General features: G+C 41.2%; 1 protein-coding gene across 1 annotated transcript in view; it reads right to left on the bottom strand.

Annotated features, from left to right (window-relative positions):
• The window catches only part of SAMD12 (sterile alpha motif domain containing 12), a 412,832-nt gene that overhangs the window by 223,836 nt on the left and 167,499 nt on the right, over nt 1-21,497 (bottom strand). Inside the window, exon 3 of the mRNA XM_022555569.2 lies at nt 4,309-4,438. Within this exon, the coding sequence (XP_022411277.1) occupies nt 4,309-4,438 (130 nt within the window). The remainder of the gene's footprint in view (nt 1-4,308; nt 4,439-21,497) is intronic.

The following is a 21,497-nucleotide window of genomic DNA, read 5'->3' as shown; positions in this document are numbered from 1 at the left end:
GGAAATTTGCACAGTGTTTTGAATACTGGTGTGTTAAAACATACCTTAAGTTTCCTTAGACTTTGGAGAAACTGGATGGCGGGGGGTGGGGTTTGTTTAGAATTTAAGTATTTTAAACAAAGGCATCAGAAAGATGTTAATGTAGTGGAATTGTTGGTTGAAACCAATTTAAAAAAATGAAACAACTACCAAGGTTAAAGGGGAATTTTCAAAAAAGTTAAAATCCTGACTCTCATCATATACAAAAATAAACACATGTTTAAGATTTTGTGGAAACTGATAAGATGTTACAACCAACTCAAAGGAGAAACCAAAGAGCAGACACATGTTCAGGTCAGGAGGAATGAAATGAATGTGTAAATGGGAGACAAAACTCACCTTTTCCACAGTGGACTGGGAAGTCAACTGAACCTCTGTGGGACAGAATTTACACATCTACAAACAAGAATTATTTTATACTGCTATCACTTACCTACAACTTACAGAGTTGTAGAACAGCTTCGTAGAATCAGAATTAGATAACCCGAAATGATGTGCTATTGAAGGTGCACGGTTTTCTATGGAGGCACAATTTTTTCCCTACACAGATCACTGACTATTTTATTTATTGCTGTATTCCCCAAACCTGGTACAGGGTAGATGCTCCATAAATACTTGCTAAACAGATGTCTACTATGTATCAGGCATAAAGCTAAACCCTTCACATGCATCATCCCCTTTAACCTTTCCAACAGCGCTTTAAGATAAATATTATTCTCAGATCACTGACTTGAAACTAGCTTGTGTGATGTTGCACAGTTATTACTTGTCAGAGGTCGAGGGGTGGAGAACAGGGGCGGGGTGGGAGGAGCGGGATTTGCCTCAGGTCTGTAATCAGAAAGCCCATCTTTTTTTCTTCCTGATTCTTCTTTCCATTTAATGTCTTTTTTATTTATCGTCATGGTCCCACGCGCCTCTAAATTAAGGGATTGTTTATATGTTCCAGAGATATAACATGCTTCCCTGATGAGCATGATATTGGAGACCCTTGCTTTAAGACACATAAATGAACAGCAGTACTCATGAGAATCTAAGCATAAATAAGAGACATATGGACATCTTTATTGTGGCCTCGCAGATAAGCACAGGATACTTACCAGCCCACATCCCAACCCCCATCCTTAGGTGCTCATTATAATTTTCAGGATAACAAAGATGGATGAACTCAGCAGTGTTTACGTGTGTGGTTTGTGCTCACAGAAGGCGCAGCAGCACTTAGGCAAGCAGCAGCAGCAAACATTCACCGCTTACTGTGACCGTGCACTACTTTCCCAGCGACACTCTGAGGCGGGTGCTATTATCACCTCCTCTTCACAGGTAAAGAAAGCGGGAATACACCAAGTCACCTTCACAGAATCACGGAGCTAAGCTGCAAGTCTGGGCTTTGACCTGGCGCTTGTAACGCCCTCCCGGCCCTCACTCTGAGACACTCTACTGTCTGCACTGGCTGCTGAGGCTCTCTCTGCCATGGTGTCTTGATTTTTCACAATCCTCTTTGCCCATTTTATCAGAGCCTACAAGGGTACTAGGATTCCTGCAGCCGCCAGCATCCCAGGGCTGGAACTGCATTCTGGCTTCAGTCCTGAAAGCTATCTTCGGGCCACTTGGCACCTGCGATCATTTGGGTAGTTTACATTCACCCTTGGAGAGGGACAGGAGACAAAAGTGGTCTTCTGAGGCCTTGAATAGGTGAAGGTCAGAAAGTTGTGTGTGTCAAGTGTTAATCTGAAATCATTCTCTCCTAAGTCCCCAAATAATCCCCTGCTTTCTTTTCTTGCCAGAAAACAGGCTGCCCTCAGAATGAAGTAACAGTATGATTTTAGACACCTCCAGATGAGTTTCGACATGAAGAACGGCACAGCGCTAGTAGGTAGAAGGTGTCGATACATGATTAACTTAGTGGTTTGTTTATATCATTTCATTTAATCTTCACAACGACTCTCTGAGACAGGTATTGTTCTTATTATCATCTCCATTTCGGAGATGAAGAAGTGAGGTTGAATAACCTGTCTAGGTTAAGCAGCTTGTCCAAGATCTCAAGAAGATTGCGATTTACCAACACCAGAGGTGTCTGTGGAGACCAAGTATGCCACCAAAAGCAATATGACAGCTGTTTGCAACACAAGGCCACTTGGCAGAAAGCCTTAGGAAGTGGTACCATTTACTCCATAAGCACTGAAGCATGAGACCTTTATTTCTGAGGGGGGTGTAATGCTCATCCTTTTCAAACCTTTATATACGCTTACCCTTCCCTCAAGGGTATCACAGAATTCCCACCCCTAACAAAAGATAACGCTACTTTCTCATAAGATCATGAAAAAGCTTTTGCCATTACTATCACACAAGCATTAAGAAACAGACATTATCTGATGAAGGTTCCCATAATCAGCCAAATGGTTACTAACTGGTTGATAAATTCTAGGGGTGGAATAACTGGGATTTTCTTATATCCTTAAGGGAGGGACTAAGAAAAAGAATCTAGACACTTGGAATCTAAGCTAAGTTCTGACACTGCCTTCAGGATTTCAGGAATTTCATCCAAATGGGCCATTACCTCCAGTTCGGAGGAGAAAAGAAGTACATTAAGGACCATTTCTAGGCTTAAGTCAGGAGGATTTCACTCTCTGTTAACTCACTCTGAGCTACACCTGTGTGCTCCTTACATATTTAAACATTACTAACTTGGTCATCAGGAATCTCTGATAATGTAGCTCAGTGTTATTTAGAGACTTCCCTGGTGGTGAAGTGGTTAAGAATCCGCCTGCCAGTGCAGGGGACACGGGTTCGATCTCTGGTCCAGGAAGATCCCACATGCCGCGGAGCAATTAAGTCCGTGCACCACAACTACTGAGCCTGCGCTCTAGAGCCCACGAGCCACAACTACTGAGCCCACGTGCCACAACTACTGAAGCCCGTGTGCCTAGAGCCGGAGCTCCGCAACAAGAGAAACCACCGCAATGAGAAGCCCGCGCACCACAACTAAGAGTAGCCCCCGCTTGATGCAACTGGAGAAAGCCTGTGTGCAGCAATGAAGACCCAATGCAACCAAATAAATAAATAAAAATAAAATTTTAAAAAGTGTTATTTAATATTAGAAGGCTTTTTTTCCAAATCAAGTTTTCTGTGCAATTTGAATATGTGAAACAGACACACCCATCTCAACCCAAAGCATGTCCCTCTGGCAGCCTCTAGTGCAACCAAGGGCTCCACGGAACGCACTTTGAAAACCATCCATCTAGTCCTGCTCTAAGGAGGTATGATCTGCCCCAGATTTTGAAGCTACAGGCTAAGAACTGAACTGCTTGACGTGACCCTTTTCGAAGTGACGGGAGTGAATATAGACGTTAGCATTTCTGAAGATGCAAGGTATGAGTTTGGAAAGGGCTTGGCATCAGGTGTGCTGAGCTACTCGACAGCAAGTCCCTTTCCCACTAGAGGGTCAATTTTCGCTTAGAAAAAAGAAGAATCTGGACTGGAATCAGGTCTTCTCAACACTTTTTCCCACCTTGAAGCACAGTTTTGGTGCACAGAGCATGTTCCTCCATCCTATCTTTCATTATAGGGTTTGCAGAAGAGGAGGGTGGGAGGAATGGTACCCACGATCAAGCAACATCTCAAGGCAGGTGGGCAGGCGAGGTCTGCAAAAGACCCCCTTACTCTGATGGGCTCCCACCGTGGACCTATCCGCTCCCTCTTACCCACTCCATTCTCCAATTGAGAGACACGATCCTACAGGCTTTTACAGTTCATTATGTTGTCATATTTCCTGCTGCCAAGCGCTTCTCAGCTTCCACATATAATACTCGAAGCCCCTTGATTTAAAGGGGGTCTTAATTTGTGCTTTGAGGGTATTCGGGGGCGGTGAGTTAGTATTATTATATTCAGTCCAGAATTTTCCTATTTAGAAACCTTTTCTTCTTAAAACATCTACCTACGGACCCTGTAACCAAATTAATTTGAAGGATCTCCTCCCTTCCTTTACTCTAGGACTGCTACACTCTTACTTTCTCTAGGATCCCCCAACCCCTTACCCTGATTACCACATACTTTTACACTGGACATTCAAAATCCATGGTTCCCTGTAATAACCACTTATGCTTGTTAAGTAGCATGGCGTGCCCGGATCTGGAATTTATCGTTCCTTTTAAAGTAAACCCATGCCAGACAATTTCAGCAGGGAGATGCTTTTTCATTTTAAGGGTGTGGGAAAGGCCATTGAGATGGGAGGAGGGAGAGGGAGTGAAATATTTCGGATACTGCATACTTTACCCGTTATGTCATGCTGTTTGAATGACTCACTGTAGATCTGATACTGATTCGGACAATGTTTCTTCAGCCACTTGCAGACATCCTGCTGAGTCCACAGAGCCACTGGTTTTGACAGCTTCACCGTAGCCGACTATAAATACAGAAGGAAAAGAAGATCTGTCAGTGCCAGCCTCATGCCTAGAAAGGCACTGCTGTTAGAAGTCCTATAGTGTGGTAAAGGCTACAGGCTGGATTCCCTGAAGATAAACATCTGACTCTTGTCTTCCTCTGAGCCTCTGCAGACCTTCTCCATGCCCCTGAAAGCCAGAAAGAAAAGGTCCAGGTGGAGAAGGCCATGAAAACTACACCTATTCTCAGATTCTCTCTACTGGGAGAAGTCCCCAGGAAGTAGTGTTTTCTGATGACTCCTCTAACAACAAGACAATTAGGTTGCTAAGCAATTGACTAAATTTTAGGGGTGAAACAGCTGCCCCCAGGTGGCCTTTCTCTGTATCCCAAGAAAGTGTCCATTTCTCACTATCCTCTGATATCTCTAGGACCTAGGATAACGGGCCCCAGCAGGTGCTAATAATTATTTTAGGAACGAATGTTATAGGATTTAGATACCTACATACGAATAGCTCCTGAGAGCTCTGGATTTAGGGTGGCCCTGTAAAGTCTAGGAATTAGTTACGCACAGTAGGTAAGGAAAAAGTCAATTCCACCAGCACGTGGGGAATGGTAATAAGATAATGAGTGTAGCTAGACTTCATGTAGAAGCCAACTAGCCGGAGTCATTTATTGCTCACCGGATCTTTCAGGGAGGCTTATGAAACAAAACAGAACACAGAGGTGCAAAGGACCCAGCCTTTGACCAATGGCAGGTTAGAAATACATTCATTCATCAACAAGCATCAACTGTGCTAGATGCTGGTCTGCCTCATAGATCCCAGGGACTTGGCTGAGGCTAAGTGAAAGCTTAACTAGCTATAATCTTTATCATTCTGGATCAGGATTTTAATACAAGTAGTTCTCTAAAGGATGTTGGACAGTACACAGACCTGGCCTTAAATATCACTGACCTCACTAGGGATCATTCTCTTTCACTTCTCTTTCAATCTCTCAGATTATGTGAAGGGGAGAGCCTTGTTTTGTATGAGTGTGATTTAACATCTTTCTAACACCTGCTAACATGATCTTTGACAAAGAGAGGGCTTCCTTCAGCCTCAGAACTGTCATTGGAAAGCAGAATTTTCATCTAGCATATAATAACTGCTGTGTTTTACTTTTTTTATATTTAAGGTTACCTTTTTTATGGCAAATAAATTATGGCAAAAATACATTCTATTTTCTGTAGGAATACCTAGATTGCTTTTAAAACAAATTTGAGTTAATAAAAAGCTGGGTCATTATTTACAACTACCAAGATACAGAAGCAACTTAAATGTCCGTCAATAGGGCTTCCCTGGTGGCGCAGTGGTTGAGAGTCCGCCTGCCGATGCAGGGGACACGGGTTCGTGCCCCGGTCCGGGAAGATCCCACATGCCGCGGAGCGGCTGGGCCCGTGAGCCATGGCCGCTGAGCCTGCGCGTCCGGAGCCTGTGCTCCGCAACGGGAGAGGCCACAACGGTGAGAGGCCCGCGTACCGCAAAAAAAAAAAAAAAAAATGTCCGTCAATAGATGAATCGATAAAGAAGATGTGGTGTGTGTGTGTGTATGTATATATATATATATATATATATATAAAATGAAATACTACTCATCCATAAAAAAGAATGAAATTTTGCCATTTGCAGCAACATGGATAGACTTTGAGGGCGTTATGCTAAGTGAAATAAGTCAGAGAAAGACATATACTGTATGATATCACTTACATGTGGAATCTAAAAAATACAACAAACTAGTGACTATAACAACAAAGAAGCAGACTTGCAGATATACAGAACAGACTAGTGGTTACCAGTGGGGAGACGGAAGAGGGGAGGGGCATGATAGGAGGAGGGGACTATGAGGTACAAACTAATAGGTATAAAATAAGCTACAAGAATATACTGTACAAAACCGGAATATAGCCAATGTTTTATAATAACTATAAATGGAGTATAAGCTTTAAAAATTGTGTCTCACTATATACTGTACCCCTGTAACTTACAATATTGTACATCAACTATACTTCAATAAAAAATGGGTCCATTTCAAGAAAAATTAAGGAAACAATAATACAGATGGTAATAGTAAAAAGAGTGGAAGTGAAATGCAGGTGATTCAAGTTTAGAAAACAGTGTTCAGGTGTTATTTTTTATTAGTATATTTTGAATTGTATGATTCTTTGGGCCATCACTTATAAAATAATTACAAATAGAACATAATTTTTTACTTTGTGCTGTGGTAATTTTTCTTCTTTTACTTTCAGGAGTGGCAGACTGTATTTTTCCAAAGATGATTTTATATATGCACAGACACATACATATCTCCTTCTCACTGATTGTGACTTTCATTCCTCCACCAGTATTTGGGGTTGATGTTGTCTCTGTCTGAATTTTGACAGGGTTCATGGAGGGCCTGGCCAATGGAGTACAGCAGAATTGATGCTCTCTGTGACTTCTGAGGCTACATCAGAAAAGAGATAGAGCTTCTGCCTGGCTCACCCTCTCTGGCACTCACCTTCAGAACCTGGCCACTGTATTGTGAGGAAGCTCTGACCACATGAAGAGACCAGGTAGAGGAGTTTTGGCCAATCCCCCAGCTTAAAGTCTCCGCTGACATCTACCACCAACCCTATCAACTGTCAGACAAATGAGTAACCAAGCTTTAGATGATTCCAGCTACCAGGATTCAAATCTTCCAGCTCAAACTTCCAGACGCCATGAGGCAGAGACACACATAATCCACTAGCAACATGTATAGTTGTCTTCCACCATTAAGTGTTGGGGTAATTTGTTTTGCAACCCTAGTAACTGGAACACTCAGTGAGGATACAATAGTTATGACTGTGCTCCCCGGAGTGCCTTGCACTTAACAGATGCTCTACAGAGCCACAATGAACAAGCGAAGAAATTAATGAAATGAAACCATTCTCACTGAGTCTGAGCTCACAGACCTGCCTTACTTTTAATCAGCAGCGAATTTCAAGTCTAGCCCTCGCTGCTCTACCCCGACTGCGTGCTGCTCACGTGGCTCCTGATCAAACTTGTCCGTCTCCCCCTTCCACTCTGCATACTCTAGTCACAGACTGCCAGCCATCTTCCCTCTAATCACTGCATACAACCATATCGATTGCTTTCCTAATTTTGATGAGAAAGAAGGGGCTCTGGCATGGATGGTGCAAATGAGTGCATGCTTTGTTGTTGTTTAGCTTTTTCCCTTTTGCTAGTCATCACTTTTCCCTCGCATGATTAGGAAACCAGAGTTTCAGCTCTTTTAGCTAGGAATGCACTTCCCACCATGTTTCACAAGTCAGCACCTCTGAATCTGCCTCCTTCCTGCTCTAAAAATTTTCCTTCAGATTAGCTGAATGAGTTCTTAGCTGACACATCATTGCCCTGAAACCCCTTGCAAGTTTCTCGCAAGTAAAGCTAATCACATCTTTTGAAAACTCCTATAAACCAGTCACAGAAGGCTGTAAATCAGGAAGGGAAAGGCAAGAAGATAAATTGCTTATACATCAATTTACCAAACTTCCTGAGAGGTCATTCTTTAACTTGCTCATTTCCTAGGAAATGGAACACCCTCAGCTCCAAGACAAGTCTCATCAACTTGAGATTCAGGGAGAGATTAATCCAAACACACCAAGTCAACTCAGAATACATCCTCACCAGCTTACCATGTACTCTGGTGTTATAAATTTCCTTTGATTGTTCTGAGGCTAACAATCCAGGTGTTGCTTTGCTTTGCCTTCACAATATACTCTTACTCAGCAGTAACTTGGTGTTACATGCTTGGACAGCAATAAACACAAAGCTTCAGCTACAGACTTTTAAGACCACACGAGCCTACGGGGATCTGCCTCCATGTAAACAGGCATAACAAATACAGTGGGGAGGGGTACAGATTCCTACCATTAATAAGCCCTGTTTGTCTCTTAGATAGTGATACATGTATTGGCCCCATTTATCAACTGATTCTTAGCTTTGGCTCTAATATGAACTTGTTATTAGTTTCCTACACATTAACTTTTTTATCTGAATAATTATTTTCTTAACATCTTTATTGCAGTATAATTGCTTTACAATGGTGTGTTAGTTTCTGCTGTATAACAAAGTGAATCAGCCATACATATACATATATCCCCATACCTCCTCCCTCTTGCGTCTCCCTCCCACCCTCCCTATCCCACCCCTCTAGGTGGTCACAGAGCACCGAGCTGATCTCCCTGTGCTATGCGGCTGCTTCCCACTAGCTATCTATTTTACATTCGGTAGTGTATGTATGTATGTACCACTCTCTCACTTCGTCCTGGCTTCCCCTTCCCCCTCCCCGCATCCTCAAGTCCGTTCTCTACGTCTGCGTCTTTATTCCTGTCCTGCCCCTAGGTTCTTCAGAACCATGTTTTCTTTTTTTAGATTCCATACATATGCGTTAGCCTACGGTATGTGTTGTTCTTTCTGACTTACCCCACTCCGTATGACAGTCTCTGGGTCAACCCACCTCACTACCAGGACATGGAAGCCACCTGAGCGTCCATCGAAAGACGAATGGATAAAGAAGATGTGGCCCATGTATACAGTGAACTATTACTCAGCCATACACACTAACTTGTGAAGAGCCATCGTGGACTTCAGCTGCCTCAGTGCGCGCTGCCGAGATTCTCTATTCTCAGAGCAGACTTTTGTTTGTTCCGCCTCAGCTGCTCGCCTAGCAGCCCAGGTCAACCTGCGCTCCTATGCCTTCTGTCACGATGCCTCCAACCCCAATAGCAACCAGTCTTGGGGAGTGAATGCCATAACCAGGCTCTTTTCTTTCTTTCTTTTCTTTTTTTAATCGAAGTAGAGTTGATCTACAATGGTGTGCCAATCTCTGCTGTGCAGCAAAGTGACTCAGTCAGCCATAAAAAAAGAACTAAATAACGCCATTTGCAGCAACATGGACGCAACTAGAGATTATCATACTAAGTGAAGGAAGTCAGCAAGAGAGAGACACCTACCATATGCTATCACTTATCCGTGGAATCTAAAAGATGGCACAAATGAACCTATGTACAAAGCAGAAACATAACCTGATTTCTTTAAAAGGCTTAGACCTGATTTCCACGGGCCATTTGGAACAAGAGTGTGTTAAACGCACATCAATCTCTTTATCACATTGTCCCACTGGGAGGTGCAGAGTTGTCCAGTCTTCCTAGCTCCACAGTGTTACTCAACTCTCCTCCTTTCCTCTGCCACCCAACACTCATGCCTCTCTCCACACCCAACGTTAGGTAATTTTCTCGAATATGCTGCATTTTATTTCTCCCCCACAGAAGGAGGCTAAACCAAAATAACAGTTTGTAAAGCAAAGAGATAGTATTTCATATTCAGTAGAAAATAATAAAAAAAAATCTTGCCCAAGGCAAACATCAGAAAAAGCACTTGCCCTGTTTCTTTCTCTACACTCAGGCCTGCTACATCATTCTCTGGATTTCCGTCCCTGGAGACAATTTTGGTTTGTTCTGCTGCCCCTGAAAGAGGCCGGAGGCAGTTCGGTACCTTCCCCATGCATTGTAATATCACGCGGAATTCTAGGCATTTTCTTTCTGAATTGGTCCTGGCCTTTCTATAGACAACCTGAATGTGTATTTCAGATGCCTTCACGTTCTGTTTTTTTTTTTTTAGCATCTTTATTGGAGTATAATTGCTTTACAATGGTGTGTTAGTTGCTGCTGTATAACAAAGTGAATCAGCTATAAGTATACATATATCCCCATATCTCCTCCTTCTTGCATCTCCCTCCCACCCTCCCTATCCCACCCCTCTAGGTGGTCACAAAGCACCAAGCTGATCTCCCTGTGCTATGAGGCTGCTTCCCACTAGCTATCTGTTTTACATTTGGTAGTGTATAGGGGCAGGACAGGAATAAAGACACAGACATAGAGAATGGACTTGAGGACACAGGGAGGGGGAAGGGTAAGCTGGGATCAAGTGAGGGAGTAGCATTGACATATACACACTTTCTGTTTTACAGAGACCTCACTTTATGCAAAAGACACATTACATTCCTGAGGGAAAAGTTGTTTGCAAATTACTGTATTTTGCAAGTAATTCCTACTTTAATTTACCCTTATTCAATAATTTCAGCTACATTTTACAGTAACTTCTGATTTGCATTTAACTGGAAAGAGTTCTCAAGTTTTAAGCTCTTTAAGGTAAACCTGAAGCATTTCTGCTAAGTAATAAAAAATGTTTTAAAGAAGTTTGATATTGAAAGAACATATCAATATTACAAAGTGCTTTTAAAGTTAAATTTTATCTTGTAATTCAATTATCCCTTATTTGTTTTGCAATATAAATTCTCTTTTAAATTACTGTGTTTTGATTTATAAGAGAATGCTGAAATTTTAAGTCCCCAGTAGTTGTACAAACTCTTAAGGAGCTAAGCTTACATGAAGCCCAGTGGGTTGATTGTGAAAAAATAGAGAAAGCAAAGACTGTTGTTTATTTCCACTGGCAGGACAAAGCAAGCTTTATGGCCAAATATCAGGAAGTGGTAAACATACTTGCAGCATCTCATTATAAGCAAGCATTTGCAAACTCTAAAAATGCTTCTTCCTTCTCTTACCATCTTGCAATGTTTTTTCTTTAGTTCTAGGTCTTCTTTTTATTGGCTTCTATTGTGTCATCTTACTCAAGATTGGAAAAAGGAGGGAAGAGAGGGGAGAGGGGAGAGGAACACACACACACAAACAATAACCTATTCATGTATATTTTAGCAGCTTTTATGCTCATTTACCAAAAAAAGGGCCTCTAATTATCGAGAAGGATGTGCTAGTTCACAGAATACTTGGCATTTAATTAAATAATTTTTAAGTACTAATAATGCCCTCTTCTGCGACCTGAACTCTTTCATGGGAAAACTGGTTAGACAAATTTTAAAAGGTATCTCTTCTATTGTATTCTATCCCCAGGGTAGTTTATAACATCCACCTGGTCACTTTGGGGTTCAAACCAAAATATCTTATGATGAATGACACTCTTAAACCTCTTGTCTTCTCAAGAGAGGATATCTCACTGCTAGAAAGTTTCCAGGTAAAAGCTGAACACCTTTCCTCTTGGATGAATGAAAGATTCATTTCATTCACATTTTCTAACTTTGACCACTGCTTTGATATCACCTGGATCACTTTATGCTTCCTAATTTGTGATGCTGATCTCTTCTGAGCAGTATGGCACCTCTAAGTAGCTGTAGTGGCTAAGCAACTTCAGTAATTTTTCCAAGTATACAGTGTGGCACTGGTTAGTTTCTTCAATTGTTTTCCATACAGCAACTGTTTTAGATCTTTTACTTTCCAGTCTCCTCCACAGGGCATTGTAGCTTGTTAATATTTCCTTCAAAAGGCAGGGTCTTAAATATGATGAATGAAATGTGTTATTAAGCCTAAACCTTCATTATTACTGAGTCATATCACTGACTATACAGGACTTAGGGGCAAGTTCTAAAACTTTGCATCTTCTTTAAATGAATTTCTGTCAAGCTACAGCTCTCTTATCCTGAAGGTAGATTTCTGTGAACCTCAATTCTGCAGGTTTCAATTCATCATTTGAGATCCTTATTAAACAGGGTACTTGGTTATTCTCCCATGTCTGCCCCACCCATGTAAAGAAAAGGTCTCTGAGGTCCTCAATAACTTTAAAGACTGTAACAGGGTCCTGGGATTAAAAGTTTGAGAACCACTGTTTTAAGGCATCATCATGGTGGTGTCATTAAAGGAAAAAAAGACATCTGGCTTGACATAATTGTTTTCCCTTAATTTGTCCATATTGAATTTTTGATGGCTTTTTTCCTTCCTAAATGCTCAGAATCACAGAAACTGAAAGTTTGAAGGAATCTAAATAGTCAGTATGTTCAAGTTTAAACCCAAGGCAAGAGTCCAATCCACTTTAAGACATCTATCAATAAAATGGTGACTAGTAAACCTGGGCCATGATGGATGTATCAAGGGTGTGTGTGTGTAAACAACTTTACTTGAATACATAAAAAGCAAATGTCAATCCCTTAACTGAAAATAATTACATTTTTCTTTTCTCTTTTTTTTTGAAGCTGCCCAAGATCTAAAGAAATCTAGATCTAGATCTGAGAAAATGATGATCTAGATTCAAGACCCTCCCTGAAAATTTACAGCATTAGAAAATGCATCCTGCGAAACACACCATAATTCCATTGCTATAAGCGTTAGTAGTTTAAAATGGTCCTTTGTGTCAAAGCCAAAGTCAGACTTCCATCATCTTTCTCACTGATTTTTGAGTCCTACTTCTGGAGCAATTCAAGACAAATCTCACTACCCACTGCACTGATTTCCAGTCCACACATCACACTGGTGCTGTCCGTGGGATCACGTCTTTTAATTGTATGTCTCTCTCTGTTGCCTCCCCAGAGTAAAGAATCAAATATACAACTGATCACTTCACAGTTCCATCTGCAAACCTAGGAAACTTTTCTAATTCAACTTGTCCAAAAATGAGCTCCTGTTCTTCCTCTCAAAACTGTCTTCTAGGGCTTCCCTGGTGGCGCAGTGGTTGAGAGTCCGCCTGCCGATGCAGGGGACACGGGTTCGTGCCCCGGTCCGGGAAGATCCCACATGCCGCGGAGCGGCTGGGCCCGTGAGCCATGGCCGCTGAGCCTGCGCATCTGGAGCCTGTGCTCTGCAACGGGAGAGGCCACAACAGTGAGAGGCCCGCGTACAGCAAAAAAACAAAAACAAAAACAAAAAAACGTTTAACACAGCCTTAAGCAATCTGAGCACGTAGTATCTTTGATGCCACCTTTACTACTACTCTTTCCTTAATACATGTGCTCCCACTATACCAGCCTTCTTGCTGTTGCTCACAAATGCCAACTATACCCACTCCTCGTTTTGCCTGAAATGGTCTTCTCCCAGATACCCACACAGCTAATTCCCTCACTTCCTTCCAGCCTTTGTTCAAATACTACCTTTTCAATAAGTCCTATCTTAATCTCCCTAATTAAAAATGCAACATTCTTCCCTCCGGCTTCCAAGACTCATTAATTACCCTGTTCCACTGCTTCCTTCTCCATAGTAAGTATCGGCTAACACACTACAGAGCTAACTTATTTTGTCTTTAGTTTATTATCTGTTTCTTTCCACTGGCTTGCAACCTCCACAAGGGCAAGGATCTTTTTTATTTCACGAAGAATCCCACACTTTAGAACAATGCCTGGCACATAGCAACAATAATTTGCTGAAGGAATGAAACAACGGTCTGTCCATCATATATCACGGCTCCTATAGCCTTGAGTGTCAGAAAACTGGTTCAAGTCCCAGCTGTGCTTTTGACATTCACAGGTGGGGAGTAAAACAGGCTTTCCTCCAATTAGATTTCTCTCATATTGAGCCAAAAATGCACAGACTTTCCAACACTATAATTCTCAGCAAGATAGCTCACATCTCTGATCCTCACTTTTTTTCTTTTTTGAATGACATGAAGAGTGATATAATGAAAGAACTTGGCATTTGGAATCTCGCAGACCTGGACTGAAGGCTGGCTCTGGAATTCACTAGCACTGTGACCTTGGGAAGGTCACTAAACCTTTCTAAACATGCTCCTCAATAGGCTGGAGATAATTCCTATCTTGTCCTTGGTGGAAGGATTAGAAGTAGTTTATCTAAATGCTTAAAAGTGCCTGCCACATACGATGTGCTCAGGAGAGTTATCTTCACATCCCTTGAATGGCATAGGTACACTCTCCTGCTGGATCCCCAAGCCTGATTTGGGGAAGCAATAGTGCAGTGAACACAGACAGTCCTCGGAGTCCAGCTGACTTGAGCTGAGTTACAGGCATTGTGAGATGGTGTTAGGTGTGCTGAGCTAAGACCTGAAGGAAAATAGCTGATAGGAAAAGAGAAGGATGAAAAGGCACTAGTGGAAAAGGTAGGTATAGCAGCAGGGAGAGAATGAGAACATGTAGAAAAAGGAAAGAAAAGAAAGATGGAAAAATAAAGATACCAAATTAGGAGACACAAGCAATGGTCCTCCTTATTCAGGCCGGCTTTGCTGCAACTACACAAATATCACCTCATGTCTTCCAACAATAGGTTGTGCCAGTGGTTTTTCTCGGACTCGGAGTCAGCTCTTTCTTGTCTCCAGGGACAGTCAGGCACAAAGTGTCCTAATTCCACACCAAAGATATGGCCCAGATCCCCCAGGCACCTAACTATTGATAAAGGTGCACATCCAGATGTGTGGACTCTACCACTTACAAGCCGTGAAGCAGATGCTCGCATGGAACGCTGGTTAGGATCTGCTGCATCCCGAATGTGCGCTACTGGGTATCAGGGCTTCTAACAATAAAACCTCATGGAGGGAATAAACAGACATGCGCAGGCAGTCAAGAGGAAACAAGATGCCTCTGGCATCCCAGATGGCTCTGGTTACCAAGGCCTGCCTTTCTTATCAGCCCAGATTGTTGCACCTGTCAAGTGGAACACGAAGGGAGAGGATCACACTGTACTGTGTGCCTGCTCATGGTACAGTGGGAAAACCCATCACTCATCCACCCAGATAAGCACACCCTACAGGGGAGATGCTATGCCTGCGAGGTGCCAAGGCACATGTACACTCGGAGCACGTACCCCTGGGTGAATGCTGAATGAACAAAAGCAAAACTGAAAGCAAACAGGAACCAGAAAATTGGTTGTTGATCATCATTTCATATGTTTACAAATGTTCCTTTGGAACAACAATGTGGTAGATTGATAACAAAAATGTCCTCAGTGCCAAAAAAAAGAAAAAGAAAAAAAAAAGACCCTTTGCAATATGACCTGAGGTCATTAGGTCACAAGGTAGCATCTATTTCTCCATCTCTTGAGTCTAGGGGAGGGAGAGAAAGGAGCTTGTGGCTTGCTTTGATCAAAAGAACAAGGGAGATGTAAACATTGCTATACTTAAAAAGGATAACCAACAAGGACCTACTGTAGAGCACAGGGAACTCTGCTCGGTATTACATGGCAGCCTGGATGGGAGGGGAGTCTGGGCACATGTATACATATGGCTGAGTCGCTTTGCTGTGCACCTGAAACTATCACAACATTGTTAATCGGATATACTCCAATATAAAATAAAAAGTAAAAAAAAAATAATAACAAGGCAGAGGTGATGATGGGCCAGGTCCAGAGGCCCTCCGTGCTTGGACATTCTTCTTGCTCCCCTGAAATTGCTAGGAGAACAGGCCTGGTGAAGTTGGAGCAAATCAGGCTTCGGAATGTGGCAGGGGAGGATTAATGCCATTCTAGACATAATATTAGGTACATTTCTGTAACAGCATATGGGAAGAATTGTTTTAAGTACTTTAGATAAATTGTCTTTAATCTTCCCAACAATCTACAATCCTCCCAATAACAAAGTAGTTATTATTTTCAGTTTATAGAGAAACAGGCTTAGAGGGGTAAAGTAACTCATCCAAGGTCACACTGCTAGTGAACTCAAACTCCATGCTTACTCCATGCTATTACTCTGACCTGATGGACACGGGAAAAATGTGGATCATGATATCACTTTGGCTTGATGGATGTAGGGAAAAAAAGATGTGACTTATCTTACTGAGGTTCTCAGTGCTAGATTTCTGTGACTGAATCAATGAAGATAAATCTGATCAAAAACAACCCTGCCTTTGTCATAAGCTGGGTATGCCAAGCTTAGATCTGGGATCAGCCCCAGTCATAACCCTCTAGTCCAGGGCTCTTTCCATTCTCCTTATTATGGAAGGAGGCACATATTTTGCACTGTACAGTGGGGCAATGCTCATCTCTGCTTCTCAACTACATGACCAATAAAATGTGAATAAAAACATCTCTCCCCATCTTCCAAAGTTGTTGTGAAGATCAAATAAAATAATCAAAAGGCTGAGTGTTCACTTTGGATGATTTTACAGAAAAAGAGAGGGTCGACGGGTCTTAGGGAAGTTGAGGGTACCATGCTATTGGGACTCAGGAGAAAACAAAAGCACTAAGAAAATGCTGCTGCAACTGTATTTAGCAGGGACAGGATGGGGACTTGGGATTGGAGAGCCTAAAAACTCTAGAATCTGTTAGGGTAGGGGCCAGTCTATGTAAAGCTTCTAATACTAGTGTTAATTGGCTTTAAAATTCAAGCCTACATAAAGGATAGCCATTCTCCAGGTCCACGACTTCTCGGTGGCAAAATAATTTGTCTGTATGTTCAACTGAGCCACGTGACAACTTAATTCAATGGGGGCTGTTATGGACTAAGTGTTTGTGTTCCCCAAAATACTATCCCCCAAAATACCTATGCTAGGGCCTAACCCTCAATGTTACTATATTTGGAGGCAGAGATTTTATGGAAGTAATTAAGGTTAAATGAGGTCATAAAGTGGGGTCCTGATCCCATAGGATTACTGTCCTTGTAGAACAAGAGACAACAGAGAGCTCTTTGTATCTCTCTCCACAGGATGTGGACACAGCAAGAAGGTGGCTGTCTCCAAGCCAGGAAGAGAGCGCTCACCAGAATCTGCATGCTGGGACCCCGATCTTGAACTTCCAGCCCCCAGAACTGTGACAAAATAAATTTCTGTTATTTGAGCTACACAGTTTGATGGGTTTTTGTTATGGCAGTCCAAGCTGACTAATAGAGGGGCAAACTTTAGTTCAGATAAATGGGTCAGGTGGACAAAATAGTGTGACAATCGAAGATTGACAGAGCTTTGAAAATCTTACTATTTACATATAATAGGGAAGAGAATAAAATGGAGGTAAGATGCATTATATGATAAAAGCAAAAACATTTCCTTATATATTTACCTATTCTTTTAAAAAACTTATTCATACAACTAAAGAAAATTTTACCAGGATTTATCTCATTAACACAATTACTTTTATCTTTAGAAACTATTCTTCCAGAATCCATGTCCATGCACGTGTTTCTAAGGCCACATTTCCCTCTGAACAAAAAATTATGCACGTTTACTTGCTTACCACTTTAGGTCATTTTTATACTTCTATAGTCATACTGTCTATTTGTAACCTTCTTGTTGCTATCAAGGAAAGCATGCACAAGTTTTTTTAAAAAGTTATACAAAAGAGCTTATAGTGAAAAATACAAGTTCCATCTCTTCTCACTGGAAACTATTATTTCTTCAAAGTTGAACACATACACAGTCTAACTCAAATACCTCCCTTCTCCAACCCCAGTTGCAATTTCCAGGGCCAACCTCTTAATGGTTCCTCTTTCAGTCTCTTTAATTCATCAGACTTAGAGAATTACCTGTGGACACCCCGATGAGAAAGATGAGGAATGAGCACACATAATGCTACCTTTCTCCTTCATTTTTCTTGGTTTGTTCTTTGTATTATTAACTTTATCTCTTAATTAGTTATCTTTGTAACCTTAATATACTTAAATATAGGATTTCCCAAATAAGCTCCTTTTAATTTTTTTCTATGGCTGTTAATTTCCTTCCTACATTTTCAACTCTTGTTCATCCCCTTCCAAGTCCCACCTTTGTCATCTATAGTATTATTTTTATACTGTCATGCTTAACAGTGCATATTTTGCCCTACAACCTCTATTTGATCTGCTATATTATGACTGCAGATTGATTCAAAGTTAAAAAAAAACAGTAACCAGCATTTACCTTATTATGACTGTGTAACTACTGTTCAAATGTTGAGCCAATTAGTCTGGTATGAATCATTTTTTCTTGTATCATATTCTCAGCAGTCCAATGTCATATCTGCTGAAAATCTCAAAGATGTTTCCCAACATGGAAACCAAACAGACTTTCTTCTCTTATGTGCCAGCAGTTGCTTAAGCTCATTCCACAATTTAGTACGCTGTTCCTACATACCATCTGTATTTTCATCAACATTGGGGTCAATAAACTATGGACTCTTGGACAAACTCCAGCACACTACCTACTTCTGTGTGGTCCACAATCTAATTAATCATGGTTTTTACATATAAATGGTTGAAAAAAACCCCAAAAGAATAGTACTATGTTACGATGGGTAAAAGTTAAGTAAAAATCAAACTTCAGTATTCATGAAATTATACTGGAACATGGCTACGCCCATCTGCCTTCGTGCTACAAAGTCGGAGAGAATGATTTTGACAGAGACCGAATGGCTTGCAAAGCTGAGAATATTTACTACCTGGTTCTTCATAAAAAAGTTTGCCAACCCTTGTTATAAATGGTGAGGTTTTTCTTCAATTTCATCTGCACAATCATCTACTAAATTTTAAAATTTATTTCAAAAATTGCATTTTAATTCCAACGGGCTGCCTTATTCTCTAATGTGTTCTTTTTTCGAAGCTTCCAGGACTTTTTCTTTTTACTTATTTTTTTGGTGGTATGCGGCCCTCTCACTGCTGTGGCCTCTCCCGCCGCGGAGCACAGGCCCTGGACGCGCAGGCCCAGCAGCCATGGCCCACGGGCCCAGCCGCTCCGTGGCACGTGGGATCCTCCCGGACCGGGGCACAAACCCGCGTCCCCTGCACCGGCAGGCAGATTCTCAACCACTGCGCCACCAGGGAAGCCCTCAGGACATTTTTTATAAAAAACATCTTTACTGGAGTATAATTGCTTTACAATGGTGTGCTACTTTCTGCTGTATAACAAAGTAAATCAGCTATATGTATACATATATCCTCATATACCCCTGGTCTTGCATCTCCCTCCCACCCTCCCTATCCCACCCCTCTAGGTGGTCACAAGGCACCGAGCTGATCTCCCTGTGCTATGTCACTGCTTCCCACTAGCTATCTATTTTACATTTGGTAGTGTACATATGTCAATCCTACTCTCTCACTTCATCCCAGCTTACACTTCCCCCGCCCCGTGTCCCCAAGTCCATTCTCTAAGTCTGCGTTTTTATTCCTGTCCTGCCCCTAGGCTCATCAGAACCATTTTTTTTTCAGATCCCATATATATGTGTTAGCATATGGTATTTCTTTTTCTCTTTCTAACTTACTTCACTCTGTATGACAGAATCTAGGTCCATCCACCTCACTAAAAATAGCACAATTTCCTTTCTTTTTATGGCTGAGGAATATTCCATTGTAAATAGGTGCCATATCTTCTTTATCCATTCATCTGTCGATGGACACTTAGGTTGCTTCCATATCCGGGCTATTGTAAATAGAGCTGAAATGAACGTTGTGGTACATGACACTTTTTGAATTACGGTCTTCTCAGGGTATATGCCCAGTAGCGGGATTGCTGGGTCATATGGTAGTTCTATTTTTAGTTTTTTAAGGAACCTCCATACTGTTCTCCATAGTGGGTGTATCAATTTACATTCCCACCAACAGCACATGAGGGTTCCCTTTTCTCCACACCCTCTCCAGCATTTATTGTTTGCAGATTTTTTGATGATGGCCATTCTGACTGGTGTGAGGTGATACCTCATTGTAGTTTTGATTTGCATTTCTCCAATGATTAGTGATGTTGAGCATCCTTTCACGTGTTTGTTGGCAATCTGTATATGTTCTTTGGAGAAATGTCTATTTAGGTCTTCTGCCCATTTTTGGATTGGGTTGTTTGTTTTTTTGATATTGAGCTGCATGTGCTGCTTGTAACTTTTGGAGATTAATCCTTTGTCAGCTGCTTCATTTGCAAATATTTTCTCCCATTCTGAGGGCTGTCTTTTCATCTTCTTTATGGTTTCCTTTGCTGTGCAAAAGCTTTTAAGCTTCATTACGTCCCATTTGTTTATTTTTGTTTTTATTTCCATTTCTCTACAGGGTAGGTCAAAAAGGATCTTGCTGTGATTTATGTCATAGAGTGTTCTGCCTATGTTTTCCTCTAAGAGTTTGATAGTTTCTGGCCTTACATTAGGTCTTTAATCCATTTGGAGTTTATTTTTGTGTATGGTGTTAGGGAGTGTTCTAATTTCATTTTTACATGTAGCTGTCCAGTTTTCCAAGCACCACTTATTGAAGAGGCTGTCTTTTCTCCACTGTATATTCTTGCCTCCTTTATGAAAGATAAGGTGACCATATGTGTGTGGGTTAATCTCTGGGCTTGGTATCCTGTTCCACTGATCTATATTTCTGTTTTTGTGCCAGTACCATACTGTCTTGATTACTGTAGCTTTGTAATATAGCCTGAAGTCAGGGAGCCTGATTCCTCCAGCTCCATTTTTCTTTCTCAAGGTTGCTTTGGCTATTTGGGGTCTTTTGTGTTTCCATACAAATTGTGAAACTTTTTGTTCTAGTTCTGTGAAAAATGCCATTGGTAGCTTGATAGGGATTGCATTGAATCTGTAGATTGCTTTGGGTAGTAGAGTCATTTTCACAATGTTGATTCTTCCAATCCAAGAAAATGGCATATCTCTCCATTTGTTTGTATCATCTTTAATTTCTTTCATCAGTGTCTTATAGTTTTCTGCATACAGGTCTTTTGTCTCCTTAGGTAGGTTTATTCCTAGATATTTTATTCTTTTTATTTCAGTGGTAAATGGGAGTGTTTCCTCAATTTCTCTTTCGAATTTTTCATCATTAGTGTACAGGAATGCAAGAGATTTCTATGCATTAATTTTGTATCCTGCTACTTTACCAAATTCATTGATTAGCTCTAATAGTTTTCTGGTAGCATCTTTAGGATTCTCTGTGTATAGTATCATGTCATCTGCAAACAGTGACAGCTTTACTTCTTCTTTTCCGATTTGGATTCCGTTTATTTCTTTTCCTTCTCTGATTGCTGTGGCTAAAACTTCCAAAACTATGTTGAATAATAGCGGTGAGAGTGAACATCCTTGTCTTGTGCTTGATTTTAGAGGAGATGGTTTCAGTTTTTCACCATTGAGAACAATGTTGGCTGTGGGTTTGTCATATATAGCCATTATCATGTTCACATAAGTTCCCTTGATGCCTCCTTTCTGGAGGGATTTTATCATAAACGGGTGTTGAATTTTGTCAAAAGCTTTTCTGCATCTATTGAGATTATCATATGGTTTTCCTCCTTCAGTTGGTTTATATGGTGTATCACATTTATTGATTTGCATATATTGAAGAATCCTTGCATTCCTGGGATAAAACCCACTT

The sequence above is a fragment of the Delphinapterus leucas genome, chromosome 17 (genome assembly GCF_059928025.1).
Source record: "Delphinapterus leucas isolate spDelLeu-1000000601 "Yukka" chromosome 17, BTC_Dleu_Yukka2, whole genome shotgun sequence".
Classification (NCBI taxonomy): Eukaryota; Metazoa; Chordata; class Mammalia; order Artiodactyla; family Monodontidae; genus Delphinapterus; species Delphinapterus leucas.
This window is presented reverse-complemented; position numbering and strand designations above follow the sequence as displayed.